General features: G+C 38.6%; 1 protein-coding gene across 1 annotated transcript in view; it reads right to left on the reverse strand.

Annotated features, from left to right (window-relative positions):
• Nucleotides 1-25,635, reverse strand: part of TENM1 (teneurin transmembrane protein 1) — a 782,231-nt gene that overhangs the window by 469,578 nt on the left and 287,018 nt on the right. The window contains exon 4 of the mRNA XM_069074038.1: nt 7,912-8,172. Coding sequence (XP_068930139.1) covers nt 7,912-8,172 — 261 coding nt within the window. The remainder of the gene's footprint in view (nt 1-7,911; nt 8,173-25,635) is intronic.

The raw sequence follows: 25,635 nt of genomic DNA on the forward strand, positions 1-25,635 counted from the left end.
ATGTAACTGGCTTTACTGGTTGGCTCCCTTTCTCCACTCAGGCTTCTGGCTGACCTCTGGTGCAGCACTAGGGTAGGAAAAATCACTAACTAGTTTCTCACTGGATTTCTTTGACTGCTAATTTGTTCTGGTGTAAACTCAGAATTTTACTGGAGTAGATATGTGGGATCTGGGTCATCTTATCTTATTTAGGTAGTCAGCTTGGCTGGAAGTCTAATTTCAATTTTCTGGAAGTCATACCTCTCAAGGCAGCCCAAGATTACTCTAGCTTTTCTATCTGACACATCATCACATTGTGGGCTCTAGTTTATCTTATAGCTTACAGAAACAAACAAACCCCAAACCAAAAATCCCAGACAGCTTTCAAACTGACCATTTAGCCGTGTCTCACTTGTCTACTTTAAAAACAGACACAGAAAGGAAGGACTTGACATTTTTTCCCTATTCAATTTCATTTTATTTAGTCCAATAAAATGGCTTGCCATAATCTCTTCCAATCGAATCCTCATTGAACAGAGTTGCCTAAGGCTCAGGAAGATTCATCGACTTGCCTAGGGTCACAAAGACCACAAGTAGCATATCTGGAACTCAAAATCAAGCCCTGGAACTCCAACCCCAGAGTTGTAAATGAGGCCTTTTCATAACACTCCCTCACCATACACCATACACCCCCCACCCCCACCACCTCCCAACGCCATGGATACTGCCCTCCTCCAAAAGTCATCATGTTTGATAATTAAGTTACCGTTATGTATATACTTCATCTACTCATATGTGTACATGGTATTCACCTTATGAAATTACAGCTTCTTCATGGAGGGACTGATTTATTTTTTGTTTTTGTATCTACAGCAACTGAGCTCTGTGGGCTTCTATTAAGTAGGCACTTAATAAAAACCTGTTGCCTGATGTATGTGACTTTTCAACTCCCAAGGGTTGATAAGCATTAAAGAAGGGGAATTTTAGGAGAAGGGAAGGATGATGGTATGACTGAGTTGGTTGCTCATGTATCCCAGCCTAGGGGTGGAGTTACAAGCCAGGTGACCTTTGATGGTCCCCTCGACAGCACAGATCCTATGATTCTCTGTTGTTCTTGTGTTTTTATAGTATAGTTTTTATATAGTTTGTATAGTAGTCAGTGTGTAAAAGAAAGAATTGGATAATTCATCCTGGAGAAAAAAAAGCTGAGATGGGCTAGACTGCCAGAATATAAAGAGTTCCTTATCTTTCTATCTCCATTTTTTTTTGTATTTTTGGTCACTTAACAGTGGTGTGACCTTGGTGAAGTCACTTAATTGCTCAGTATCTCACTTTACTCTCACATAAAATGAGAAAAAATGAAAATGAAGGGGTTAAATTAGGTGATCTCTGAAGTGCCTTCTAGTAATGACATTCTGTGCTCTGAATTCTTCTATCTACACTATTCCAACCAGTTCATTTGGATAAGAAATCACCTTTTAAAGTTACATGCTAGACTTGTTACAGGTAAGAATTAACCCTGTAACTGTTTAAGGTGAACTGAATCAAATTTGTCTGACTGTTTCCTAATTAGGTAACTGAAGAGAACAGACATAGATTTTGTTTCTTGAAAGATGCCCCCAAACCTCATATCTGTGAGTATGTATACCCATGAATAGATCCTTTCTGTATCATGTTCTCTGCATCCCACATTTCTTTTTTTTTTAAAGCAATTGGGGTTAAGTAACTTGCTCAAGGTTACACGGCCAGTTATTATTTCTGGGTATGGTGCTGAGTATCTGAGCCCGGATTTGATTCAGGTCATCCCGACACTGGAGCTGGTGCTCTTACTCACTGAGCCACCTGGCCGCCCCTAAGCAATTGGGGTTAAGTAACTTGCTCAAGGTTACACGGCCAGGTGTTTCTGGGTGGGTGCTAAGTGTCTGAGCCCGGGATTCGATCTCCAGGTGTTCTCAACACTGGAGCCGGTGCTCTTACTCGCTGTGCTACCTGGTCTCCCCACATCCCACATTTCAAATGAAAAAAAAAAACAGAAATATGAGATTAAACCCACTTAATATTGATTGTGATGGAACCTCTAGGGAAATTCAATACAAATGAAAATCTCTAAGTTGAAGCAATATGAAATATGGACTTATGAATTTCCAGCAGCACCTAAGAAACATCTTGAATGGAAGTGATATAAGATGCAGAAATAAAATAAAGGGCTTTCGAAGCATGGAAATCTGTGCAATTAGAGATGAAAACAATGATAGAGGGAACACTCCTTTCGAAACACATAACTAGCCATGTAAGGACACGACTGAAGAGATGCAACAAATACAATAGTGAGTTTAGTTATGTTGATGATAGATGGATTGTGTCAATATGCCATAGGCCCAGTGATGGACATTCATATGAGCTTCAGTATGATTTCCTCAGGCTGGGAAACTCTTGTGCTTTATGGAATGTGTCTGAAGCACAAAGAGGACAGTAAGTCATCCAGGGTCATAAAGGCAGGAGGGGTCAGAGGACAGGTTTTTTAGCAAGTCTCTCCATTCACTATGGCATGCTGCCATAATACACCACACAAATATCAAAACTTTCAAAACTCATGTGAGTATCATTTTTTTTAAAGTTTCCTGTAGTTTCTTTCCTTATTTAGTGTTTACAACATGTCTTAATTTTAAAAATATCTATAAAGTATATGTGTTGAAGTAGGGGTATTTGGACTATATGATCTCTGAGGTTCCTCTCATCTCTAAATCTAGGAGCCCATGTCCCTATGAACACATCTGTTGCCCAAAATGAAGTCTACCTTTATTTTTTAAATGGTTACCTTTAGATATATAAAGTATGGCAGAAAGAGCAATTCCCTTAAGTATAACCAGGAAGACTATATTTATAGAGGACTATAGGAAAAGACTATAAAAAATATATAATATATATAATATAATATGTAATATATATAATATAAAAAAATAACTCAGTTACTGGCTAGTTTAGATTGTGTCGGAGAGATCAACCATCAGCCAGATGGCTGGAATTTCCAAAGCAAAATGTAGGCAGATATGAAGCTACATGTTTAACAACCTGGATGGGATTGCAGGATGGCGGTGGGGGGGGTGGAGAGAAGGCATGCACAGACACTTTTAAATTTCATCTGCATTATTAAGACTTTAAGTGACGACAATAAACAAAACAATAAACTTATCCTGAATGTAGTGATTGTAAATTATCTGAGATATAAATGCTTACAATGAACATTTCACAATTGGCTCTCCTAAACTGGTTAGACTTGGTTCCACTACAACCCCAAATACAATTAATTAATTGAATAATATTAATTAATGTTATGGATGTTAATTCATAATATGAATTCACTAATCTCATTTGGGGCTTAGTGGTTCCTATGGTATGGGATTTCCATTAATCAGAGTTACAATGCCTTCAGCTAGGATTTATTAAGCACCTCCCTACCTTAATATGCCAAATACTGTGTTGGGTGCCAGGGATACAAACACAAAGATGAACCCCTGTCTTCAAAGGAATTTGCATTCTATTTAAAGAATCCTTGGGTATAGACAAACAATTCAATTCAACATAAATGTGAATCAATACATGGAGATAATGGATTCCAAAAGGTAAAGGTGAGGAGGGAGTGCATTCCAGGCATGGGGTATGGCCAGTGCAATGGCACAGAATGGGAAACAAAATGTTATGTATAGAGAAGGATGGTTTTACTGGACCAGAGAATATGTGAAGGAGTGTAATGTGTAATAAATCAATCCAAGGGAGAAAGAAATGCATTGTTGGTAGAGCTATGAACAGGTTCAGCTATGACAGGAAGCAATTTTGAATTATGGCCCCAAAGCTATTAAACTGTCTATACCCTTTCACCCAGCAAAACCACTATGAGGTCTATACATCAAAGTGATTAAAGGAAGAGAAGGACTGATATTTGAAGCCAAAATATTTGTAACAGTTCTTTTTGGGTTGGCAAACAATCGTAAACTAAGACGATATCCATCAATTGGTGAATGGGTAAACAAGAATATGTATGTGATAGAATACTGCTGTACTGTAATTAATAATGGTGACAGTTTCAGAAAGACCCAAGAAGACCTGCATGAACTGACAAAAAGCAAGGTGAATCAAGAGCACAGTTTATACAATAACCAGAATGTTGTAATGACAAACAACTTTGAAAGATTTGGAAACTTATCAACAAAATGATCAACCACAATTTCAGACGACTCCTAATGAAACATGCCACTCATCCTTTTAAGAGACAGGTGACAGACTCAAAGTGCAGACTGAGACTGTTCTAACAGTGGTTTTGAAATATATCGTCCAATGTTGTAGTTTTAGATGATAAAACTCCAATATAGAATTACTTAGGCTAAGTAGTCCTAATGAACACAAATATATAAGCAATGACAACCTGTACTTTTCCACTGTCCTGACTCATTCTGACCCTGTGTCAGACATGTACATGAATCTGGCTTCTGATTTGATAAAGACTTCCGGCCAAATGCAGGGGATGGGAGCCATACCTACTCCCAGGATCTTTGATTACTGACTCCAACGCTCACCCAATTTCTAGTCCCAGTAAGGAAATTTCCCCCAACCTGGTCTGGTACTGACAAGTGACCCAAAGAATTCTCCTACCACATCTGGGTCTGTTTTGGAATGCCCTCCCCCCTTCTCCACTCTGATACCAAAAACCTAGTGTCAACCAAAACCATTTTTAAGGTATAAAACTTCCTCACTCAGACCCCACTCTAAGTGAGTACTCCAAGTGAGATCTTTACTACCATATCCATTTCTCATCCCCTGAGCTAGATGAGTTTCTTTACACCTATGGGGTCAAACCACTTTTTGTCTGTGTTGCCATATAGTGTGTGTGTGCGTGTGTGTATACACACACACGCACACACACACACACACTTTTTTTGCCTGCTTGCTGTGCCATATATAAAAATAAATCCCATGCTTGTACTAGCCTTGAGTACCAATTTCCTATAAATCCTTGAACCCAGGTCTGTAACCCTAACCCAAGTCAAATATAGTAGAGCCATATTTTTATGGACATGGCCAGTGTAGTCATTTATTTTGCTTGACTATACATGTTCATGACAGTGTTTTTGTTTTTCTTGCTTTCTTAATGTGGGAAGATAGTTGGGAGTGGGAGGGAGAGAAGATAGATTTTGATTGGAAATAATATAAAATTTAACTTAAAAATAACTAAAATCTTTTTTTTTTTCAAAAGAAAGAGCTTGCTGAAAATCATGAATCAGAAAGAATGAGTTGACAAAATCTTTAGTTTTGAGAATGAATAATGCTCCCATGGAGGCCTAGAAATCTATGGCTCCTTCTAGCGCCTGATGTTTTTTGACACACTAAGTTGGGGAGTGCTGATACTGAGGGTCGATTATTTTAATGCCCCAGAATATAGAACAAGCAAATAGATCTGATGCGGGAATATAAATATTGCATGTGTTTTGAAAGGTCTGCCTAGTTAATTAATAGAAGGAATAGATCTTTCCAACCAAAGTTATGGAAAAATGAAGTTGAATGCCTAAGCCAGGCTATCCTGAGAAGACTGAAGTTCTAAAATCTACCTAAATCCAGGTAAAAGACTCTTCTGAGGCTCAGGGACATTAAATGACCTGTCCCAGATCCAACTGAAGTTCATGTCAGAACCACCATGTGAGTCCAAATAAAATGACCTTTCCACTATGAATCTGCAGTGGGCATGGACCTGTTGGCTGTAGCATGTGAACCCCTGGGCTACAACACGCAGTCATTCTTAAAAATATTTCAGGGAGTCTTCAATGGGAGCCCTATACACAACTGCTCCTTCGATGTCTCACTGTGGCAAAGAGGTGACCATGGTTTCTTGAAGGCTATGTCCTCAGAGCAGAAAATCTAGCAAGTTCTGTCTTAATAAGAAAGCTTTGAGTACTGTCTGGGTGACAAATTTTAGTTCTCTATAGACTAATCTATCCCAGTACAGAAAAGCTCATCACCAATAGGCTGCTCAAGAAATGATGAATTCCTTGTCCAGGTTAATTCATGAAAAATGCTAATTAGTTCTCAGTCCTGTACAGCTTCCTTTCATTTCTACAATGAAGGTAGCAGAATGGTACAAAAGGAAACAAGAAGGTGCTAGGAACCAAAAAAGATTTTAGGATGTCAATAAATATTAACTTGTTGTATTGTAAATTGTAATTGTAATATTGTAATTGATATTGTAAATATTGTATTGCAAGTATGAGATTCTTGTTCAATTGCTAAGAAGTTGACCTACAGACTGTCCCAACTGAATCATACCAGCGCTGACATTGTCACCATAAGTGAATCCAGAAGACAAAAAGAAGATGCAGATAAATGGAAATAGAACTCACAGGTTCTGTTAGAAGAAACAAATAAATCAGTTTATAGAGATTTTTCTTCAATTTTGCATCCCAAGACACAAAGATATATCTTTTCTTGAGACAATTAGTTATCTTATATGGCAGGACTCATGATATGGTGGACAGCAAGCACCACATATCACTACAGATGAAATTGATTATATTCTAACCGACAAGCAACCAAGCACCACTGGTGTGGGAGTCATTCTGAAATTAGTTGTCTGGAATAGTCAGACCAATGAACAGTTAGCATAAAGAGAAAATGAATACAGTGTCAGGAAATTAAAAATGAAAAGATAGGCTGTGCAATTAAAGCTACTCGAATTTATTCTATTCAATCATATTTTTAAAATGGGAAGTAAATTCTAAAAGATATTGACACAGACTATTATCATTTCTTAAGTTTAACTGATAAAAATAGTTTTATTACATTAGGAGACTGACCAAGAGGGACTTGAAACAGTTATCAGTCTGGCAATAGCTGATCTCTTTGCCAAACAGAGAGAACATCATATGAGGGGAACACTAGCTTAGAACATAAACTGTTTGCAAAAATCTTGTGGAGGAAAATAGTGGAAAGTTACATACAGTATTGTGTCAAAAAATAGTGAGGAACAATGGAACAAAAATTGAGTTTATGGAAAGTTTGGTAAGAGGATCACCTAAGTATCATCATGATGCTATGAGCATTTGGGGATCCAAATGGAAGCAGGACAAAAACAGATGAATAATGGAAAACATCTGTCAAGAATTCAATAAGTCTTTTCTCCATCAATTACAGTGGAACCACCAAAACTAGACTGTAACATCATTATCCCTGATGTGCCATGTGAGGATGTAGAAATGACACTAAAGAAAACAAAAATGGGGGGCCCTGTGGACATGGTAAATGACACCCAAATGATAAAAATAGTAATTGATGGCAAAAAACATGATTTGAAATGTTAACATCTTCTCTATGAAAGAATTTCTATTTTGAGGTAAGAGTACTACAAAAAAAAAGAAAATCAGAATTATAATAGATGAACTGTCATCTTAAAGAGTATAAAATAATTATGATTTAATGAGATTAATTTTTTGTATCCATTCTTTAGCAAGTAAGTAGCATTATTTTCCTACCTTTTCCTATTTCATAAAAAAATCAATTTATTTTGAGCTGGTTAATTTATATCAGTCAACATATGTTCAAAAGATTGATATAAACATTAGAAAATATGAAAAGACTATGCTATAAAAATGACTTTTTATTCACTTATTGATTACAAAGCCAAAAGGCCCCTGGAGGTATTTTGATGTAAATGTTTTACCCTAAAGATAGGTGACAATGAAAGGCAAATGCTAAGAGATGTCCAAGAGCGGTGGCCTTGCATTCTGACAGGAAATGGAAAGTGCTGTGGTAGATATTAAGGCGCAGAAAGGCATGTGATAGCAAAGATATTATGCCACACACATGGGATCTTGTAAGTAAAACAAAGAAAAGGTCACAGTACCATTCTGTCTGGTTTTTAAAGAATTCTACAATGCGGATGCTTACCAGCCTCTCCATCAGACTTCCTTTCGTGGTCTGTGTCAGTCAAGGACAATGCAGAGTTGGCCCGGCTTGATAAACACGAACTGTGTTCCGATTTCATCCCCCTCATCCACATCCTCAAGGCATGGTCAGGAGAGGTGCCACCTTCTGTCTCCGTATCCACATCAGAGCCCATCTCTAGCTGGTAGCCATGCTGAGACACACTGTGCATGTCTGTCTGGTAGCCTGAGCACAGAATGTGGGGAGTCTCACAGAATTCCATCTCTAAAACAAAGAAAAACCAATGCATTAAGGGGAAAATTCAGTATATGAGATGATGGCACAAAAAAAAAATCTCCTTTCTATTCTCATTTTTCCATACCCTCATGAAAACATTTCCCCACTGTCAGCAATTGTGCTTTTGAAAAATTAGAAGTTTGACTACTGTCTCTCGAATGTGGTTACTTATTTTGTGCTTGTCATTTACATTTATGGTCCTCATGATTCTTTGTAGGTTCTAGAAAAAAAAGTACCCCTAAAATAGCTTTCCTACTGGATTGAGAAATGGTGGTGCAAATGCATTGAAATACACATAAAGAAAGCACTGGGAAAGTACTTAAAGGGCCTTTCTTTGAGGGAACAAGCTCATAGACATGCTTAAAGAGGGCTTAAGAGGATAGTTAAAATGTTCCATAGACATTGCTAAGTCAAGATAGAATCCTAATGGGCCAAAACAACTCAAACTGTATTGAGAAGAAAACATCTTTATGTTTTTATTTACTTTTATTGAAAGGAAAACATCCCTCCTTTTAAAGATGAGTTCCTTTGTTATTCAGTTGTGTCTGATTCTTTATGACCCCATTTGGGGCTTTCTTGGCAAAGATACTTGGAGTGGTTTCCATTTCCTTCTCCAGTTCATTTTATAGATGAGGAAACTAAGCCAAACAGGGTTCAGTGACTTGCCCAGGGTCACACAGCTAGGAAGTATCTGAGGCCACATTCAAACTCACGAAGATAAGCCTTCTTGATTCCCAGCCAGCGTTCTATTCACTGCACCACTGAGGGTAAGTCACTCGCCCACAATCACACAGCTAAGAAGTATTCAAAATCCATCTTCTTCCTGACTCCAAAGCTAGTATCTATCTAAGATGTCATGATGCCTCTGCCCCATTTAACATCATTTCCACTTACACTGATGTGAAAACTTAAAAAAGCATCACTTTCCTTGCCTCAAGGGGATGAGGATAACACCATTTCACTCAAATGACTTTTTCAAATGCAGATTTTCCTAAAGAGTTTAATCTAACCCGCAAATTCAGATTACACAGCATGTCTATTTTACAGTGGCTTCTGCAGATCTTAAGTCCTCATGTATTCACATCTAAAAACCTTGAAGGGTTCTCTGCTACACCTCAGTAGGACATGTTCTGTGCCCTTCCTTTCTTCCTATTCAAAACTCTAAAATATATTCCAAATCATTTAATCGAAACTTCATTTGATAAATATGCAAACAGGGAAAAGAGAAGGGATTTGTCCACATTTGCACCATCTAGTTTTGGAAGAGCCAAGCCTGGAACTCAGATCTTGTTATTTCTGAGTGCACTATTGGTTCTATTAGATTATGTATTGATTCTCACAGGCTTTGCTCTTTTCCATCCTTTGAACAAACACCTACTAGTATATCATAGAAAAATAAGACACTATATCTAGCAAAACACAATTTCACATTTGATTATGGCAATGTGTCAGAATTAAAGGAAAACATTTTTAAAGTACATAAGTTTTGTTTTTGTTTTTTTGCTTTTTGGAGGGCAGGGCAATTTGGGTTAAGTGTGTTAAGTGTCTGAGTCTGGATTTGAACTCAGGTCCTCCTGACTCCAGGGCCAGTGCTCTATTCACTGTACCACCTAGCTGCCCCTAAAAGTATGTAAGTTAATGAAAAGTGACCATATGCCCAGACATAGCATCTGAAATATCTTTGTAATAGTCAGATAAGGTAATCCAAGGCATATGGTGTATTAGATTTTCCCAGAATGAAGTCAGAGACAGGCCATATCATTTGCTTAGAAAGAATTTATCAGGGGTGGCCAGATGGCTCAGTGAGTAAAGTGCTGCCCCGGAGTCAGGAGGACCTGAGTTTGGTTCTGGCCTCAGACACTTAAAACCCACGCGCGCACACACACACACACACACACAAATTAGCCGTGTAACCTTGGGCAAGTTACTTAACCCCAATTGCCCTCCAAAAGGCAAAAAAAAAAAGAAAGAGTTTATCAGGGCTGGGGAACCTGGGGCCTTGAGGTCACATGTGGCCCTGTAGGATCTCAAGTATGGCCAGTGGACTGCATCCGAACTTCACATACTTGAAGAAGAACACACAACAGCACGTTCTTGTTCTCAGACTACTTAGCAGAAATGTTCAAAATGAAATAGCTTTCTCTACATACATATTCATAAATCATCAATTACTGAAAGAGATATGAATGGAAGATCAACTATGTGCCCAGAACAGTGTCTGATGAAATATCTGAGGTCAGAATTGTAGGGCATTATATAATAAGCCACTTTGTGATTTCTGTCAAGAATCTTATTGGATATAATTTTTTAATTCTGGAGGATTTTTTTAATCCTTAGAGAAAATAATAATAACAGATATATTTACAGAGCACTTAAGCTTTGCAAAGTACTTTACATATAGTACCTCACTGGATCTTCACAAGAAATCTGTTAAGCAGGTGTGATTATGGCCCCCATTTTACAGATGGGTTAAGAGAGGTTAAGTGACTTGCCCACGGCCACATAGCTAAGAACTGTTTCAAATCTGTCTTCCTGACACCCAGTTTAGTACCCCCATGTGCCATGTCATGCTACCGTTGCCCCATTTACTAGGCTAGCATCATTCCCACTCGTCTTAATGCAAAACCTTAACTTTCCTTACCCCAAAGAGATGAGCATGAGGTCATTTCACTCAGTCCAAATATTAGAAAATCAGCAGACTGCTATCAGATATTACATATGCCTCTTCATTTCACACTTTATCATATTTCATCTAAATATGGGGATGTTGCCACAGCAACATGCCAAGGTACCTGTCAGCTTGAAGATGTAAGAACCAAAATTTGTACAGGCCAGGATTCTTAACTTTCTCTATTCCCCTGGAGACTCTGAAGTTACCAAAAGCCGAGGATGGGAGAAGGCAGGACTCTAGGCTTAGGCAGCATTGTCATTGGACTTTGCCACTTTGAAAATCTCAATTGATTTTGAAGACTCATTGGATCGGGAAAGCATGTGAAATGAGTCACTGATGAGCACTCCCATGTATTTTCATGGATTAAGGACATTAATCAGAATAGTCACTTGGAAAAGCACAGGTTCATATTTATTTTCACTGACATTATCAACACATGATATGTCACTTTATGGAAACTTGAATATGAGTCACAATGAAGAGATGACTCAAAAAAATGGTGAGTAATAAAATTGAGAAAGCCGTTAGTCATTCTAAATTTAAAAAAGAAATAATGACACTAGACAAGGTAAAAGAAAAAGAACTGCCAGACATGAGTCAGCAGAATTTCTCTGTTACACAGATTTAATCCCTTCAAAAGGAGAGCTGCATACACTGGAAAATGCCAAGTTCACTCCTGATTCTTGCCACCCTTAAAATGAGATAAAGGCCCAATACAATGGTCAAAAGTTTCAGAGTTTGAATGGGGCTGCTAGACTATTCAGTCCAACACATCCCTGAAGAAGAATGTTCTCTCTAATACCCCTGGATGAATATTTATCCAGCATATGCCCGAAGGCTTCCTGGGAGAGAGAAACCATCTTGTCCCAAGGCAGCCCATTCTACTTACCCTTACATCAAGGTTATATTTGCCCATTTCATTTTCAATTTACTATTATTATTATTATTATTATTCTGAGGAGCAGAAGAAATCAACACTGTTATTTCAAATGCTTGACAACAGCTATGAAGCTCCCCTGGTTTATATCATCTTTAGACTAAAAGTGTCTGCTTCCTTCAATTGAGCCTCATTATGGCAAAGTCTTGAGGCCCTTCACCACTAACCAGGGTTCTAGAATCACAGAATTTCAATTGGAAGGTCCCTCAGCTGCTATCTAGTCTGACCAATACCCTAAAACAATCCAATTAAAGCATTAGGATCACAGTGCTAAAGAGCTAGAATGTATTTTAGAAGCTGAGTCCAGGGGTGGTGCAGTGAATAGACCACCAGCCCTGGAGTCAGGAGGACCTGAGTCCAAATCCAGCCTCAGACACTTAACACTCACTACCCATGTGACCTTGGGCAAGTCACTTAACCCCAACAGCAAAAGAAAACGTTGAAGCCAACTTCCTCATTTTATGTAAGTAAAAACTGATAACCTGGAGAAGATAAGTGACTTACCCAGGGAAATATAATGAGGAAGCATCTGAGACAGACTGTGAACCCAGGTCTGTCTTCTTGACTCAGTCTAATGATCTATCCACTTTACCATGCTGCCTTCACACTGACATGCAGGAAGTGGTCCTCCTGTCTCTGCTTGAAGCCTCTAGTAAGCACAGACCCATTCCCCCTAAGGCACCTAGCCCACAAGTGTACAACTCTTAACAGGTGGAAAGTTTTCCTGTCATCAAACCCAATTTTACCTCTCTGAAACATCTAACCATAGCCCTAATCATTCTTCCTCATGAAAGGTCTTCAAACACTGGAGGGCAAGTTTTTATATCCTCCCAAGTCTTCTTCTGTCCATGCCAAATAACCTCCATTCCTTTAACCCATCTTCACCTACCATGGGCTTGAGAGTCCTCACTATTCTCATTTCCTTCCCTTGGATAGTCTCCAGATTATGACTGTCCTTTCAAAACTCTAGTTCAGTACAAGACTACCAGAGTGGTCTTCATACTGTAGGATATCACGTCCAGAGTCCCAGAAGCTATGCCTCTCTTAATGTAGTCAAAACCTGTATTTTGAGGGGGGTATAGAGAGGAGGCTACCATATCACACTCCTAACTAGTGTCTAGCTTGGAGTTCACTAAAATCCCCATATCTTTTTCAGGCAAGTTGCTTATGAAGTCAACTGTTTGGAACCAGACATAAAGTTTAATACTCATCTTTATTAAATTCCATCTTATTTTATTTTGCCACAGATTAGAAATACTGAAGTCGAATAAAATCTATTTGGATCTTGACTCTATCATCCAGCGTTAGCTATCCTTTCCAATTTTATGTCATCTGCAAATTGCATAATGATGTTCTCTGTACCTTTAGCCAGCACTGGGCCAATCGCAGTCCTGGGGCACTCCATTTGAGACTTCATTACAGGCTGACATTGACTACTAGTAACGACTCTCTGAACTTTATCATTCAGCTGGTTTTGGACCCATATTACTGAATGGGTTCATTCAGCCTATGTCACTTCATCATTATAATGCTTCTGATACAGTCTGACAAAAGCAGAATACAAAGATTACTCAACACCTCAGATAATAAAAGCTTTTTTCCCTGGCTGTCACCTTAATAAGCTTGTTACTTAATAAGCTTGCAGGTCACTAAAAGCCTCAGATTATTTTTTTCAAATCGAGTACTGTCCAAGCATACTTCTTTCACCTCGCACTTGGGAAGAAGATTCTTTGAATTCATGCAATATAAGGATATATTTATGCCTGTTAAATTTCATAGCATCCAACTGGGTCTAAAGTTCTAGCCTGCCAAGATATCTTTGGATCCCGTCTTAACTGCCATGTTCATTAGCCTTCTAAGCTTTGTGCCATCTGCAAATCTGATAGAAAGTGATATTTATTTTGTTTGTATAACACTTCATATTCAGTATTTTCTTGGATTATCACAACAGTCTTGTGGTGTCTGTTACAGATATCATTACAATCATTTCACAAAGGAGTAAACAAAGAGGATAAGGGTGCATGGACAGACAGCTATTAAATGTCTCAGGTAGAGTTTGAACCCAGGTTTTCTCAACTGCAAGTCTAACACTCTCCTGCTGCATTTCTATGTCTCCATATAATTCAAGGATAAAAAAGTAAATAGAAGATGACCACGTAGAGAACCCAGGAACATTCTACTGGAGTCCTACTTTTTTTTAAGCAATTGGGGTTAAGTAACTTGCTCAAGGTTACACGGCCAGTTATTTCTGGGTGGGTGCTAAGTGTCTGAGCCCGGATTCGATCCCAGGTCATCCCAACTCTGGGGCCAGTGCTCTTACTCACTGAGACACCTGGCTGCCCCTTGGAGTCCTACTTTAAAGAGTGTATTGAACCTCCAATGACTACTTGTTGGATCCAGGGCAAGTGCATTTAACTGTGCTATAATCTACCCTAAATCTTGTCATCTCTTACACAAAAAAAGAATTTGAGACTGTACCAAATGCTCTCCTAAAATGTAGGTAAATTCTACCTACAGAATTCCTCTCATCTAGTAATCCTGTCACATGACTATCAAAAAAGACTAGTCTGGCATCAGCTGTTCCTGAGGAAGTCATGCTGGCTCTCTTTTACCACTGTTTCCTTTTCCATATGTCCAAAAACCATCTCTTTAATGCTATGATTTAGGAACTTGCTAGGAAATATAGTCAAGCTCACTGGCCTATAGTAAGCAGGATCTGCTACCTTTTAAAAAAAATGGAACAAATATCTTTCTTTAGTAGTTTTTTCATTCTCCACTATTTTCCAGAGACCATGGATAGTGGTTTAATATTTGGTCCTGCCAGGGATACTCAGCAGGCAAATGATTTTCTATCAGCATCATAATCTGCTACTAATGCAAATAATAAAGCCATCAATTTACAACAAAGGGCATAACAATGCAAGTAGAACTACATACATTTCTTAAAAGATAATGCAAGAAAAAAAGTCTACTTTTCTTTACAATAACTAATTTTCAGTTGAGATGATTCACTTCCTCTTCCCTAAACACACAAGCTTTGGCAGTCTACAAACTATTATATGATGCATTTTCTTTTTAGAGCTTAGAGTGCCTCAAACTTTTCTCTTTTTAGCCCCAGACATATACATACATGGAAACCCATAAAATATAAACACATATGTTTATGATTTTATTAACTAAAATACTTCATATTTTTGTTGAAACCATAATGTTCAACTCTCTTTATTATATGTCTAGTCTTATCCACATATGTCCACATAGGGTATCAAACCCTTACCTGTGGTTATTCTGTAAATTTTGATCACTGAATCCTCACAAGATATCTTGGGGTTTATGGGCTAGATTTTTTTCCCTTAAGGACCAGGCCTTAAACTCAAATCACTCAGGCTCTCAATGACTGGCCAACAATAGGCCCCAGGCCAATCCCCCCTTGGTCCTTGTTTGATCCCTGATTGACTCAGAGTGAATGCAGATAGCAATTGTTTCTATTTTGGCCAGAAACCCTAAGAGTCCTCCCCTACCAGACTGATTTTTGACTAGGTAAAAGAGGCCATTCTCTGCCTAATTTCTTGCCTAGCCTTAATCACTGAATTAGGTGTTACCTCAGACAAACTGAGAACTGGGAAAGACCTTAGCTTAAAAAGGCCAAGGTCTCCCAATGCATGGGGCCATCTCCAGCGGTCCTGATCTATATCTTGCCACTAGACACAGATGGTTCTGGAAGAAAGAGTGAGGCTGGTGACTTTGCACAGCCCTCCCTCACTGTCACCCAATTCACTTGCAAGTCATGGCATCTCCTTCCTGATGTCATGGTCCTCTTTGAGAACGAAGAACAAACAACAGCAACAATCGTCTTATCCAAAAGCTGTGGCCACAAAGCAATGCAAGAACTTTCTTCCAATATCAAGATTAGAAAGCTGTATTGAAATTTTAAGTAGCAAAGGTTCCTGAGAAAATATACCTGGAAAACATTAGTCAATCTATGGAATTGGACCCTTATATACTAAAGTAGGATGCAAACTCATTGAGTGTATGAAGTGTTTTTCATTTTGGTCTTTGCATCCCCATACCCAGAGCAGCGTTTGTATACAGTAGGTGCTTAATAAACTTTTGAGTTGAGTTCTTTACCAATGTAGAGGAAGAGACTCATCTTTTTGTCTGTAAGCTGGCTCACTGTTTAAGCTGCTGTTGGTCAGGGATCAATTTTCACAAACAGCCACAATCTCTTGCTGGGTTTGTATGCCTATACACAGAAATAGTATAGCTAAACCTCATTAAGAGTAATGGGAGGGAAGGGGTATATGGATCCTGAAGTAGTAGTAAGTATGAATTCTGGATGGACTTGAATCTGCATTTAAAATATGCAAAACATACAAGAAATAGTATGTTGGAAATTCCTTGAGCACAGAAACATTTTTTTTCTTTTTGTCTTCATTGGCCTGTGACAATCAAATAGGAAGTGATGGATAAATATTTGTTACACTGACATTGGCAATATTCTTCATTAATTCTTATTTTGAAGAAATGTCTGGTGAATGATGGCATTGGAGATTATGAAGGACTGTATACTATTAGAAAGTAAGATTATGAAAATATTGAGTCCCTATCTGTCCTTGGCAACCAAAGGTTTCACAAGTAGAACTGAGTTCTAGCATTTGTTCCCTCTGGGAAAGAAAGAACGCGTGGTTCACTACAAACATCAGCTCAGGCTCCCTCTTTCCTATATTCACTACCATAAACAATGTAAATTTTGATCACTGAAACCTCACAAGATATCTTGGGGTTTATGGGTTAAATCTTTTTTCTTTCTTAGGGACCATGCCTTAAACCCAAATCACTCTGGCCTCCCTGAAGAAGGAAAGAGATGGCTCTGCTTCCTGCCAGCCATCATTTTATATCTGGAGTGTACATTGACTAAAATCCAGATTTATGAAGAAATGGCAGAATGGGAGCCATCACTGATGATACTTTAGTAGCTGTGAGGGAGCCCTGAGGTTAAGGGTTGCAAGACTAAGGTGACTGGTTTATTGCAGGCCCTGGGATCAGAGTACACCACGAAGTGTAGATGAAAATGGACTGCTCTGTCCCTGGGCCTACGTGTTGATGGTCGGATGTTGGCTACAGAGAGTCCATTTACAAAACCTTGGAGGGAAAAAGAACAGTTACTTGGATCAGCCTTTTTTAACTAAGTCAGGCTCTAGTCTTCAGTAAGCTGAAAAAAGATCTTTACGAGCTTTGGCCTCTCTGCTAACTCTAACAAGTATACTTCAAGGCATCAAGGTAAAAGGCTTTATTAAGCCATTAATTATTTATATACTCTATGTCTATTAAAACATTAAGTAAAATTGTTTAATTATTAAATATTTATTTATTAAGCATTTAGATGACCAGTTCTAAAACAGTTGACCAAAATCAACAGAACTATTAAAAAATTAGCATCCCTCACCATAACTCATATGGATACCATTCAAAAGCAACTACTATTAAACAGTTCATGACCTTGGGGAAATTCCTTAACTAAGGAAAGCCAAAAGAATAGAGTAGAGGAAAGTAAGTCAAGGAATCTCTGGGTTCAAATATCACTACTGACAATTACTAGCTATGTGACACTGGGCAAGGCATATGATCTCTAAGCCTCAGTTTACTTATCTGTAAAACGGATAAAGTAGCTATAATATTTACTTCATAAGCTTGTTGCAAGGCTCAAGGGATACAACATACATGAGATATTTGGCAAACTTTAAAGTGCTGCATACATATCAGTTATGATTATTATGGTTGTGGCTGTTGCTGCTTGACCAGACTTGTGATTTCATTGGAATAGGAAGCTCTCAGTGAGGAACTCCCTTTAGGTAGATAGATCAGCATGTTCTCTGCAGTTTATTATCTCAGAGAGTTGTCTGGGACAGGGAGAAGCTCAGTGATTTTTCCTGTGTTACATAGCTGTTACGTGTTAGGAATTTGAACCCAGATATTCCTGACTATCTTCTATACTTCTCTCTTCTCTTATACCTCTGCAAAATAAAGAGTTTGTACTGAATCTCTACTATCCTTTCCAGCTCTAATACTCTATGATTTCATGATTGCTAAGTATTCTTATGATGCATATGTTGTGGCTAGATATTGAAAAAATAGCTGACAACGGGCGAGAAATTCAATAGCAAATTCACAAATGATGGCTCTGTTAATATTGTGAAGAATGACCATTCATTAGCCAAAAAAAAGACAATATCCAGGCCTCTGAGGCTCAATCCGTGAAATCTTGAAATGCAATGTTGAATTTTTCTTATATTTGTGAAATTCAAAAATTTTCATTTCTTCAGCACTAGTGACTTCAACCAAGGCAGAAAGAATGTCAAAATAAAAATAAATGATCATTCTTAACAAGAAGCATAGACAAGACCCTAAGTAATGATCTTTTACTAATTGCTGTTTCCTGCTCAAGTTATTTGCTATTCAATTAGTAGTCATAGCAAACGGAATGTTAATGTAGTCAAAATAGGAACCCTTCCATGCTCATCTTTTGACATTTTCTCTTGGGATGGCATATTGTCTTGAGAAAGGGGTCGCCAAGATTACCATCAGAATGTACCTTATACGTGAATAGAACCAAAAGACAAATTACTCTGTCTCTTTATTTCAAACAAAAATTCATCGTCCATTTTTTCCTGATCTTTTAACTTCATAAAAAGGTTACTAAGAAGATAGTTTCATGTTAAGCAAAGCATCGCCAACTAATAATTGGTTTTCAGTCTTTACCCCTGTAAAGCACATACGAAGCACATACAGCATCATGAATAAATGTAAAAGCAATTACAGAAACTTTTACTGATCTACTAATAAATTGTCACTGGTTCTAGATAGGAATGAATTATCTCCTATTTTTAACTAATCATCAGACATCAGAAAGATTATTTTTACAGCTCACTCAGACCATTCTTTAGATCTAGTTTTTCTAAGTACTTAACAGTAATCCTAAATACACAGATAAAATCAAACTGACAAGCCTTTTAAAGTATCTACTATTAGCCAGACACTGGGCTAGGTAACAGGGATACCAAGAAGAAAAGCAACACAGTCCATGCCTTAAAGAAGTCTGCATTCTACCTGGGGGAAAGGATACAACAGATTCACAGAGAAGTCCAGGATATAAGCATAGAGAATACAGAGGAATTTCAGGGTTGGGTTGGCACTATCAAGTGCAGGAATCAGGACAAAGCTTGTGAAAAAGATCCCACTTCAGTTGAGCTTTGAAGGGAGCTAGAGGCTCCAAGAAGCAGAAGTGAGACATGCAGCCAGCCTGGGCAAAGCCCCAAAGAGAGGAGATTCAAAGAGCACAGTGCTGGTGCATCCAGGAGAATGTAGATGGAATATACGACTAGCTTGGGAAGACAAGTCAGGCTGGGAGGAGTTCTAAAGGCCAACTGAAGAAGCTGGGATTTTATTCTAGACCCAAGAGTCATGGAAACATCCAGATAAAGAGAGTTAACACATACTTATGTTTTAAGCAAATCAATTTGACAGCTGTATAGAAGATATGGAGTGGGCTGGCTAGTGGAAAGGCAGATGGCACAGTTTGTATTCTTGACATGGCCTGGCTCTAATCAGGGGCTGAAAGCTTGATGTGGGGAGAAAGCTCAGGGCTAGGGGCTGCCTGGTTATAGGAGGTTGAGGTGCCCTGGATTTGCTCACCCTTCCATCAACAGACAAAGACAACTTTGCCACAGGGCCAGTTGGAAAGCTCATTTAATTGGCTCACCCAGGTTGTGATGGGGGAGGGGGGGTTCATGCATTTTTTATTTACACACTGAACAGCTGAACTCATATTCATTCTCAAGCAAAAAAAACAAAAAACAAAAATCTCGTCACTGTCTGGGTTTATGATATCTTAGTTTAAAGTTGCCTTTAATATCCTCCGCTTCTTCCTAGTCCCAAAGTCATTATTGAACATGCTGGGCTGTGCTAGAAACTGGACAGAGTAGGTTAATATAACCAGGTCATGTCATTTGTTTGGGTTCTACAGGCAACATTCTGAAAACCTTAATGGCTTTGGAGTAATAAAAGGTGAAGCAACCCTAGTCTCACCTTTACTTTCCTGCTGAGGATGCATCAGTCTTCTCTTGCTTAAGAGTAAGAAATGGAGTGGCCCCACCAGCTAGGATGGGCCTTCAGTTATCAGAGGCCTTAAAGAAATAACTCTGCTTCCTGAAGCCTAATCTCTGCTTCACAGTTGCAAATTCACCCAATATCTGTGCACTCGAGCACCTACCAACTATATCTTATTTAATTTCGAAGATATGTCCTTGTGCTGGTGCAGTGGAAAACATAGTCAATACCTGTGCCCAGAATTAAAATCTTCCTGTCTAAGCAATCATGCTTTGTGAATAGGATTGGCTATGATACAGCTGCCCTAGAATATGGTTAAAAGATCATATTAATGGAAAAAAAGAGATGAATTCCAAAGCACAATGAACAGAGAAAAAATTGCAAATCTTTTAGCAGGGCTCTGGACAGAGACAGTAATTGTTGTCAAATATCATGAGGATACAAAATTACATTACAAGGTAAAGAAGAATTGAGATAAAGAAAAAAACATGGAGGCAACCAAAAGGGATAGAAACTGCTGATTTTTTTTAAGATAGAAAAATGAAAATATACATTTTTCAGCTATCCAAGGAGAAGGAAACACAGTGTGGTGCTGACTCCTCCCTGGAGCTAATTTTTCCCCTCTGTGCTAGGCCCTGTCTACATAGACTAACTACATTCTCATATGGTCAGAGAGCTTCTCCCTGAGGCTGATACAGGTGGACAGCAGGTACACTGCAATGACTGAGGCTAAGATAGGCATTTCTTATAAATATAATCTGGAGAGGAAGCAGGGAGTGTGGAGGATGAGAAAGCTCCATGCACTTCAATGGGAATTTAGATCAATGAGAAAGTGAGAATGTTTCCTTCATTTCCACATTTGGATGAGACAGAGACTTCCTGGCCTAAATGAGAAATTTTCAGGGCTACTGAACACAGCAAATGCACGGTGCTCAATGGCCCCCAAAATTTCTCATTTCTTACCTGTGTTGGTACAATTTACTGGCTGTTCATAACACTCCTGGGCCTAAAGGCCTTGGTATCCACCTCTGTCTTTAAGTATAAAGAAGTTTGTTATTTACCTATGTGTATATGTGTGTGTGTCTACACACACACACACATGCAATTTCAAATAACATTAATTTCTTGAGCAATTGCTTTTAAAGTACCATAAAAGAGTCAAGTGAGACCAATGAGCTAAGATGTTCAAAAAGGTAGCGGGCATGCACATATATGCACATACACATTCCCCGATCTTAACAAGAATGTGAAATTCTCTGAAAATATCTATCCTGGGATGGACATCACCATCTTGTAATTGCCACACTATTTTGGCTCATGGCATAATTCCTGTTTAGAATAGCTGCCACCTTCCCAGGAAGCCACGTGCAAATCCTCTCTCCATAGGAATCAGAGAATCTAAGAATTAGAAGAAATCTTGGTGGCCATCGAGTACCACCACAGTTGAAAATTAATACATAAATTAAATAGATGGTCATTTGGACTTTGCTAAAAGACCTCCAATGAAGAAAACTCCTCTCCCTTCCCCCATCTCTCAAATCAGGTCATTTCACTTCCAGACAGCTCTATTAGGAAGTTGGTACTGCCATGAGGCCCAAACAGGAATCTTTGAAACTTCTACTTTTTGGGTGGGGGGCTGGGGGGGAGGGAGGCTCCAAGCAGGACAAGTTGTGATTAGATTCCTCCTCCAGATGGCAGCCCTTCAAATTCTTGCAGATAGTTATCACATTTCCCTGGATTCTGTTCTAGGCTAACTCTTTCCAATCACTTCAGTCAATCTTCATATGATATGAACTCAGGCCTTTATCATCCTGGCTGCCTTCTTCTGGAGAGTCTCTAATTTGTCAATATCCTTCCTAAAACATGGTATCCAGAACAAACCACTTTAAATAAGGGAAACACATGAGTTAACTTCCTTCATTTTCCCTAGTAATGTGTTTTTCTCAGAATAGCAAGGAATCAGAAAACTTAAGTTATCAGTTATGAATCTGCAGCGACTTGGATTCTGCTAACAAGAAACTCATTTGATCCCCAAGGCTTAGTATTTCTTCTTGTCATGAGTGAGAGATTGCATACATAATTGGGGTCAGTCATCTTACAGATGCATGCTACGGGTTGCCAAGGTGAGAGAGTATGAACAGTTTGATACAAAATCCAGGCCCACTATAATAAGTACATCTCAGAGAACGTTTGTAGCGTCCCCTTGGCTAACAGCCCATTATCTATTAAAGCTTCATATATTTACTCATCAGATTGATATAAAAATATATGGAATGCAAATGGAAATATAGGGAAATACACAAAAATATGAACATAGTAGTTAAAACTGATGCCTAATAGTCCATTGATGGATCCATCTTGAAGTGAAGTTTTCTCAAAGCAACAGAACTGTTTTTCTTTCAGAGAAAGAAAAAGACATCACTCTCACACTAGTACCAAATGGTACCAAGAAAGATCTATTTCTCTAAGCCTTAGCATCTGCAAAGCCCTGCCCCAAGTCATGGGAAATTCTGACAGGTAACAAAAAGAGGAATGGGTTAGTGAGGTGAGCAAGTCCACCATGCAAAGAAAATCTGCTTTCAAAGCATATATAACACAAACCCAACTGAGTTGGGAAAAGTTACTGAGGAAAATAAGGAAAGCAACTGGGACATGAACCTGTGGGCTTTTACAAAGGATACATTTATTCCTAATAATCCTATTCTTATCAAGTTATGTTTTTGTATATGTGAAGAGCATTTCCTAGTGGTGGTCTTGGAGTCCGGAAACCCTAGCATCAAATCTCTCACGTCTAACACTTAAGAGGCATATGACTGTGAATAAGTCACTTAACCTGTCTGAAACTCAGATTCTTCCTTTGTAGAATGAGAATGATAATATCTTTAGCACCTACCTTGTGTGGTTGTTGTGGAGCTCAAAAGAAAAAAGAGTGCAATGACTGACTTAGCTCTTCTGAGCAATGTAATAATCTAAACAGCTCCAAGAGACTCATGATGGAAAATGCTACCTACATCCAGAGAAAGAACTATGGAGTCTGAATGTAGATTGAACTACTTTCTTTTTTTTTTGTTGTTTTTCTTTCTTGTGGTTTTTCCTTTTGCTTTGTTTCTTCTTTTACAACATGAATAAGATAGAAATAATGTTTGACATGATTGTACATGTATGGCCTATATCACATGGCCTGCTGTCTTGGGGAAGGGGGGGGAATTTAGAACTCAAAATCCTGCAAAAGCGAAAGGTGAAAATGAAAAATTAATTACTTCAGAAAGAAAAAGAATGCATATGTATATAAAGCATTTTGCAAATTTTAAAGCACTATGTCAGGTATCATCACCATCATTATTGTGATGTTTTAAATATATTGTTTAATGTAATAACAAATGCTAGGAGTTAAATATTGGGTCACTTAGGTGAAGGGGTCCTAATGACCATAACCATATAAACAATGACAGCCTATACTTTTCCACTGTCTTGATATCAAACATGTCAACACTTGTAGCTTCTGATTGGATGAGACTCCAGATGATTGCAGCACCTATGTGCTAACACTTATTTCTGGAGCCCTCTATTACTAACTTAAACCCTTACCCAATTTCTGATCCTGATTAGGAAACTCGCCCCCCCCCCCACTCTGGTATCAAAAAGGGACAGGGTATGATCAGGAATGTTCCCTTACATATCTGGTATCAGTTACTGATGGGGTGCTCAGGCCCCAACCCTAAGATAATTTCTCTGGAAGGCTTCAAATTTCTTAATAGGCCTCTGTCTCTGGAAGAAAATTTTCTCTTGCTATGGAACACATTCCCTCATCAGAGCAGACAGAGGGGTGCCTAGGCCAAGGAGTTTATTTTTTTAAGCAATCGGGGTTAAGTAACTTGCTCAAGGTTACACGGCCAGGTGTTTCTGGGTGGGTGCTAAGTGTCTGAGCCCGGGATTCGATCTCCAGGTCTTCTCAACACTGGAGCCGGTGCTCTTACTCGCTGTGCTACCTGGCCACCCCTAGGCCAAGGAGTTTTGTTCCTGCAAGGACTCTTCCTCCCACAAGACGCCCAAAGTCCATGCCTCTGGCAACTCCCTCAGTGTCTGTTATACTCCCGACAGTTTCCCACCCATAGCTCCCCAAGACACCTGGAACCTTAGATTACCTAATTAGTATCCCTGACATTCCTTTCCCATGACCCTTTTCCATATAATACCCAGAAACTTCCTGAGGTTCTTGCAGGTTCCCTTAAGGGCCCATGCCAGCTTTTGCTAAAGTATTACAATAAATATTTTTGGCACTTTACTAAGAGAAGGCTTGAGTGTGTGAATTCATTCCAGGTGACTCTGCCTTGGCATTCTAAGCACCCCAAAACCTCATTACCTCTTCTCAACCAATCCCACCCTTTAAGGTACCAACATTTCCTGTGCAGATTCTATTCTGAGCCCATACTTCCTCGGAAATCTTTGCCACAGTACTTCTCCTTCCCTCACTAGAGTGACCCTGGACCCGTGTGTGGTTGAATCCCTGTGTTGCCATGCAGTGTCTATACTTGTTTTTTTTTGTTGTTGGGGGGAGAAGTATTTCTTGCTGTGCCGCATAATAATAAAACTTATGTTTGTATTCCATTCCCGAGTACCATTTTTCTATAAATTATACAACTTGAGTCTTTGCTCTAACCCAAGCCACGAAGCCAAATAAAGCATTATCTTTAGTATTAGTATAATGGAGTACTAGATCCCTGTTTGGGGTCTTCTTACCTCCAAGTTTTCAGCTTACTGCTGTTTCCATCTGGATGTTCACAGCCGGCCTTTCGGTCTCTTTAGTAAGTACAAGGAGAGCTTCTCGAAAGATGCATTTCGGGTCTCATTTGGGGACAGGGAGGGTGTGTTTTAATATGTGATACCTCCTTTTGAAGGCATACTCCACTTAGACCTAAGACTTATGGAATTCACTTCCACCAGCGGTATGTCACTTTGTCTTAGTGAAAACAACAATGATATTTTAGTGTGTATTCAGCACTACCCAGCAATACAAACAACATCTGTGTCTGCAGGCAGACAAATAAAGAGAAAAACTTTTGGCCTCACTGGTACTTAGCTCCCTAGCTCAGAGCAGATGCCTTGAGGAGGGTTCTGAAATTATTTCACAACATTACCAAAGATGAGGAGAATATTATTCATTGAGAAATGTGAGTTGGGGCATTGCTTCAGCACATTATCACCCAGCTGGGGAAGACAATCAGACCCACATTGGGGGGCATTTCCTGTTTACAAGGCAATATTATCATCTTGGGCTAAATGGATGAAAGCTAAATGGGGGAGTATATATTACCATTTCTGCATTTATTACCACATCCAGAGGGAGGTTTTGAGTTATTAATATGCCTTAATTTCTGATTAAATATTTAGGGATGTGTATCTTTCTTTTGAATTTCTTACTCAGATGATTTTTTTTAAAAAAAGGTATGTTTCTCTTTTGCTCATATACTAAAATATAATGGGGACTACATAGGCAGTTTCACAAATTGTTTTTCCTAAACAGTGTTAACTTTATGCAAATAAAACAGTAATGAAAATGGTAATTCTTATATGGCCCAAAACCTTACTAGCCTTGACCCAAACATTTATCCTGAATGAGTAAATTAGTGTCTTGAGGTCCTCATAAAAACAAGACTGGAAGAAAAAGTACCCATTTCAAATGGAAAGACTATATATATATATATATATATATATATATATATATATATATATATAT

The sequence above is a fragment of the Petaurus breviceps genome, unplaced genomic scaffold, assembly GCF_028583685.1.
Source record: "Petaurus breviceps papuanus isolate PSGF00001 unplaced genomic scaffold, PetGlider_PUasm1.0 90881, whole genome shotgun sequence".
Taxonomy (NCBI): Eukaryota; Metazoa; Chordata; class Mammalia; order Diprotodontia; family Petauridae; genus Petaurus; species Petaurus breviceps.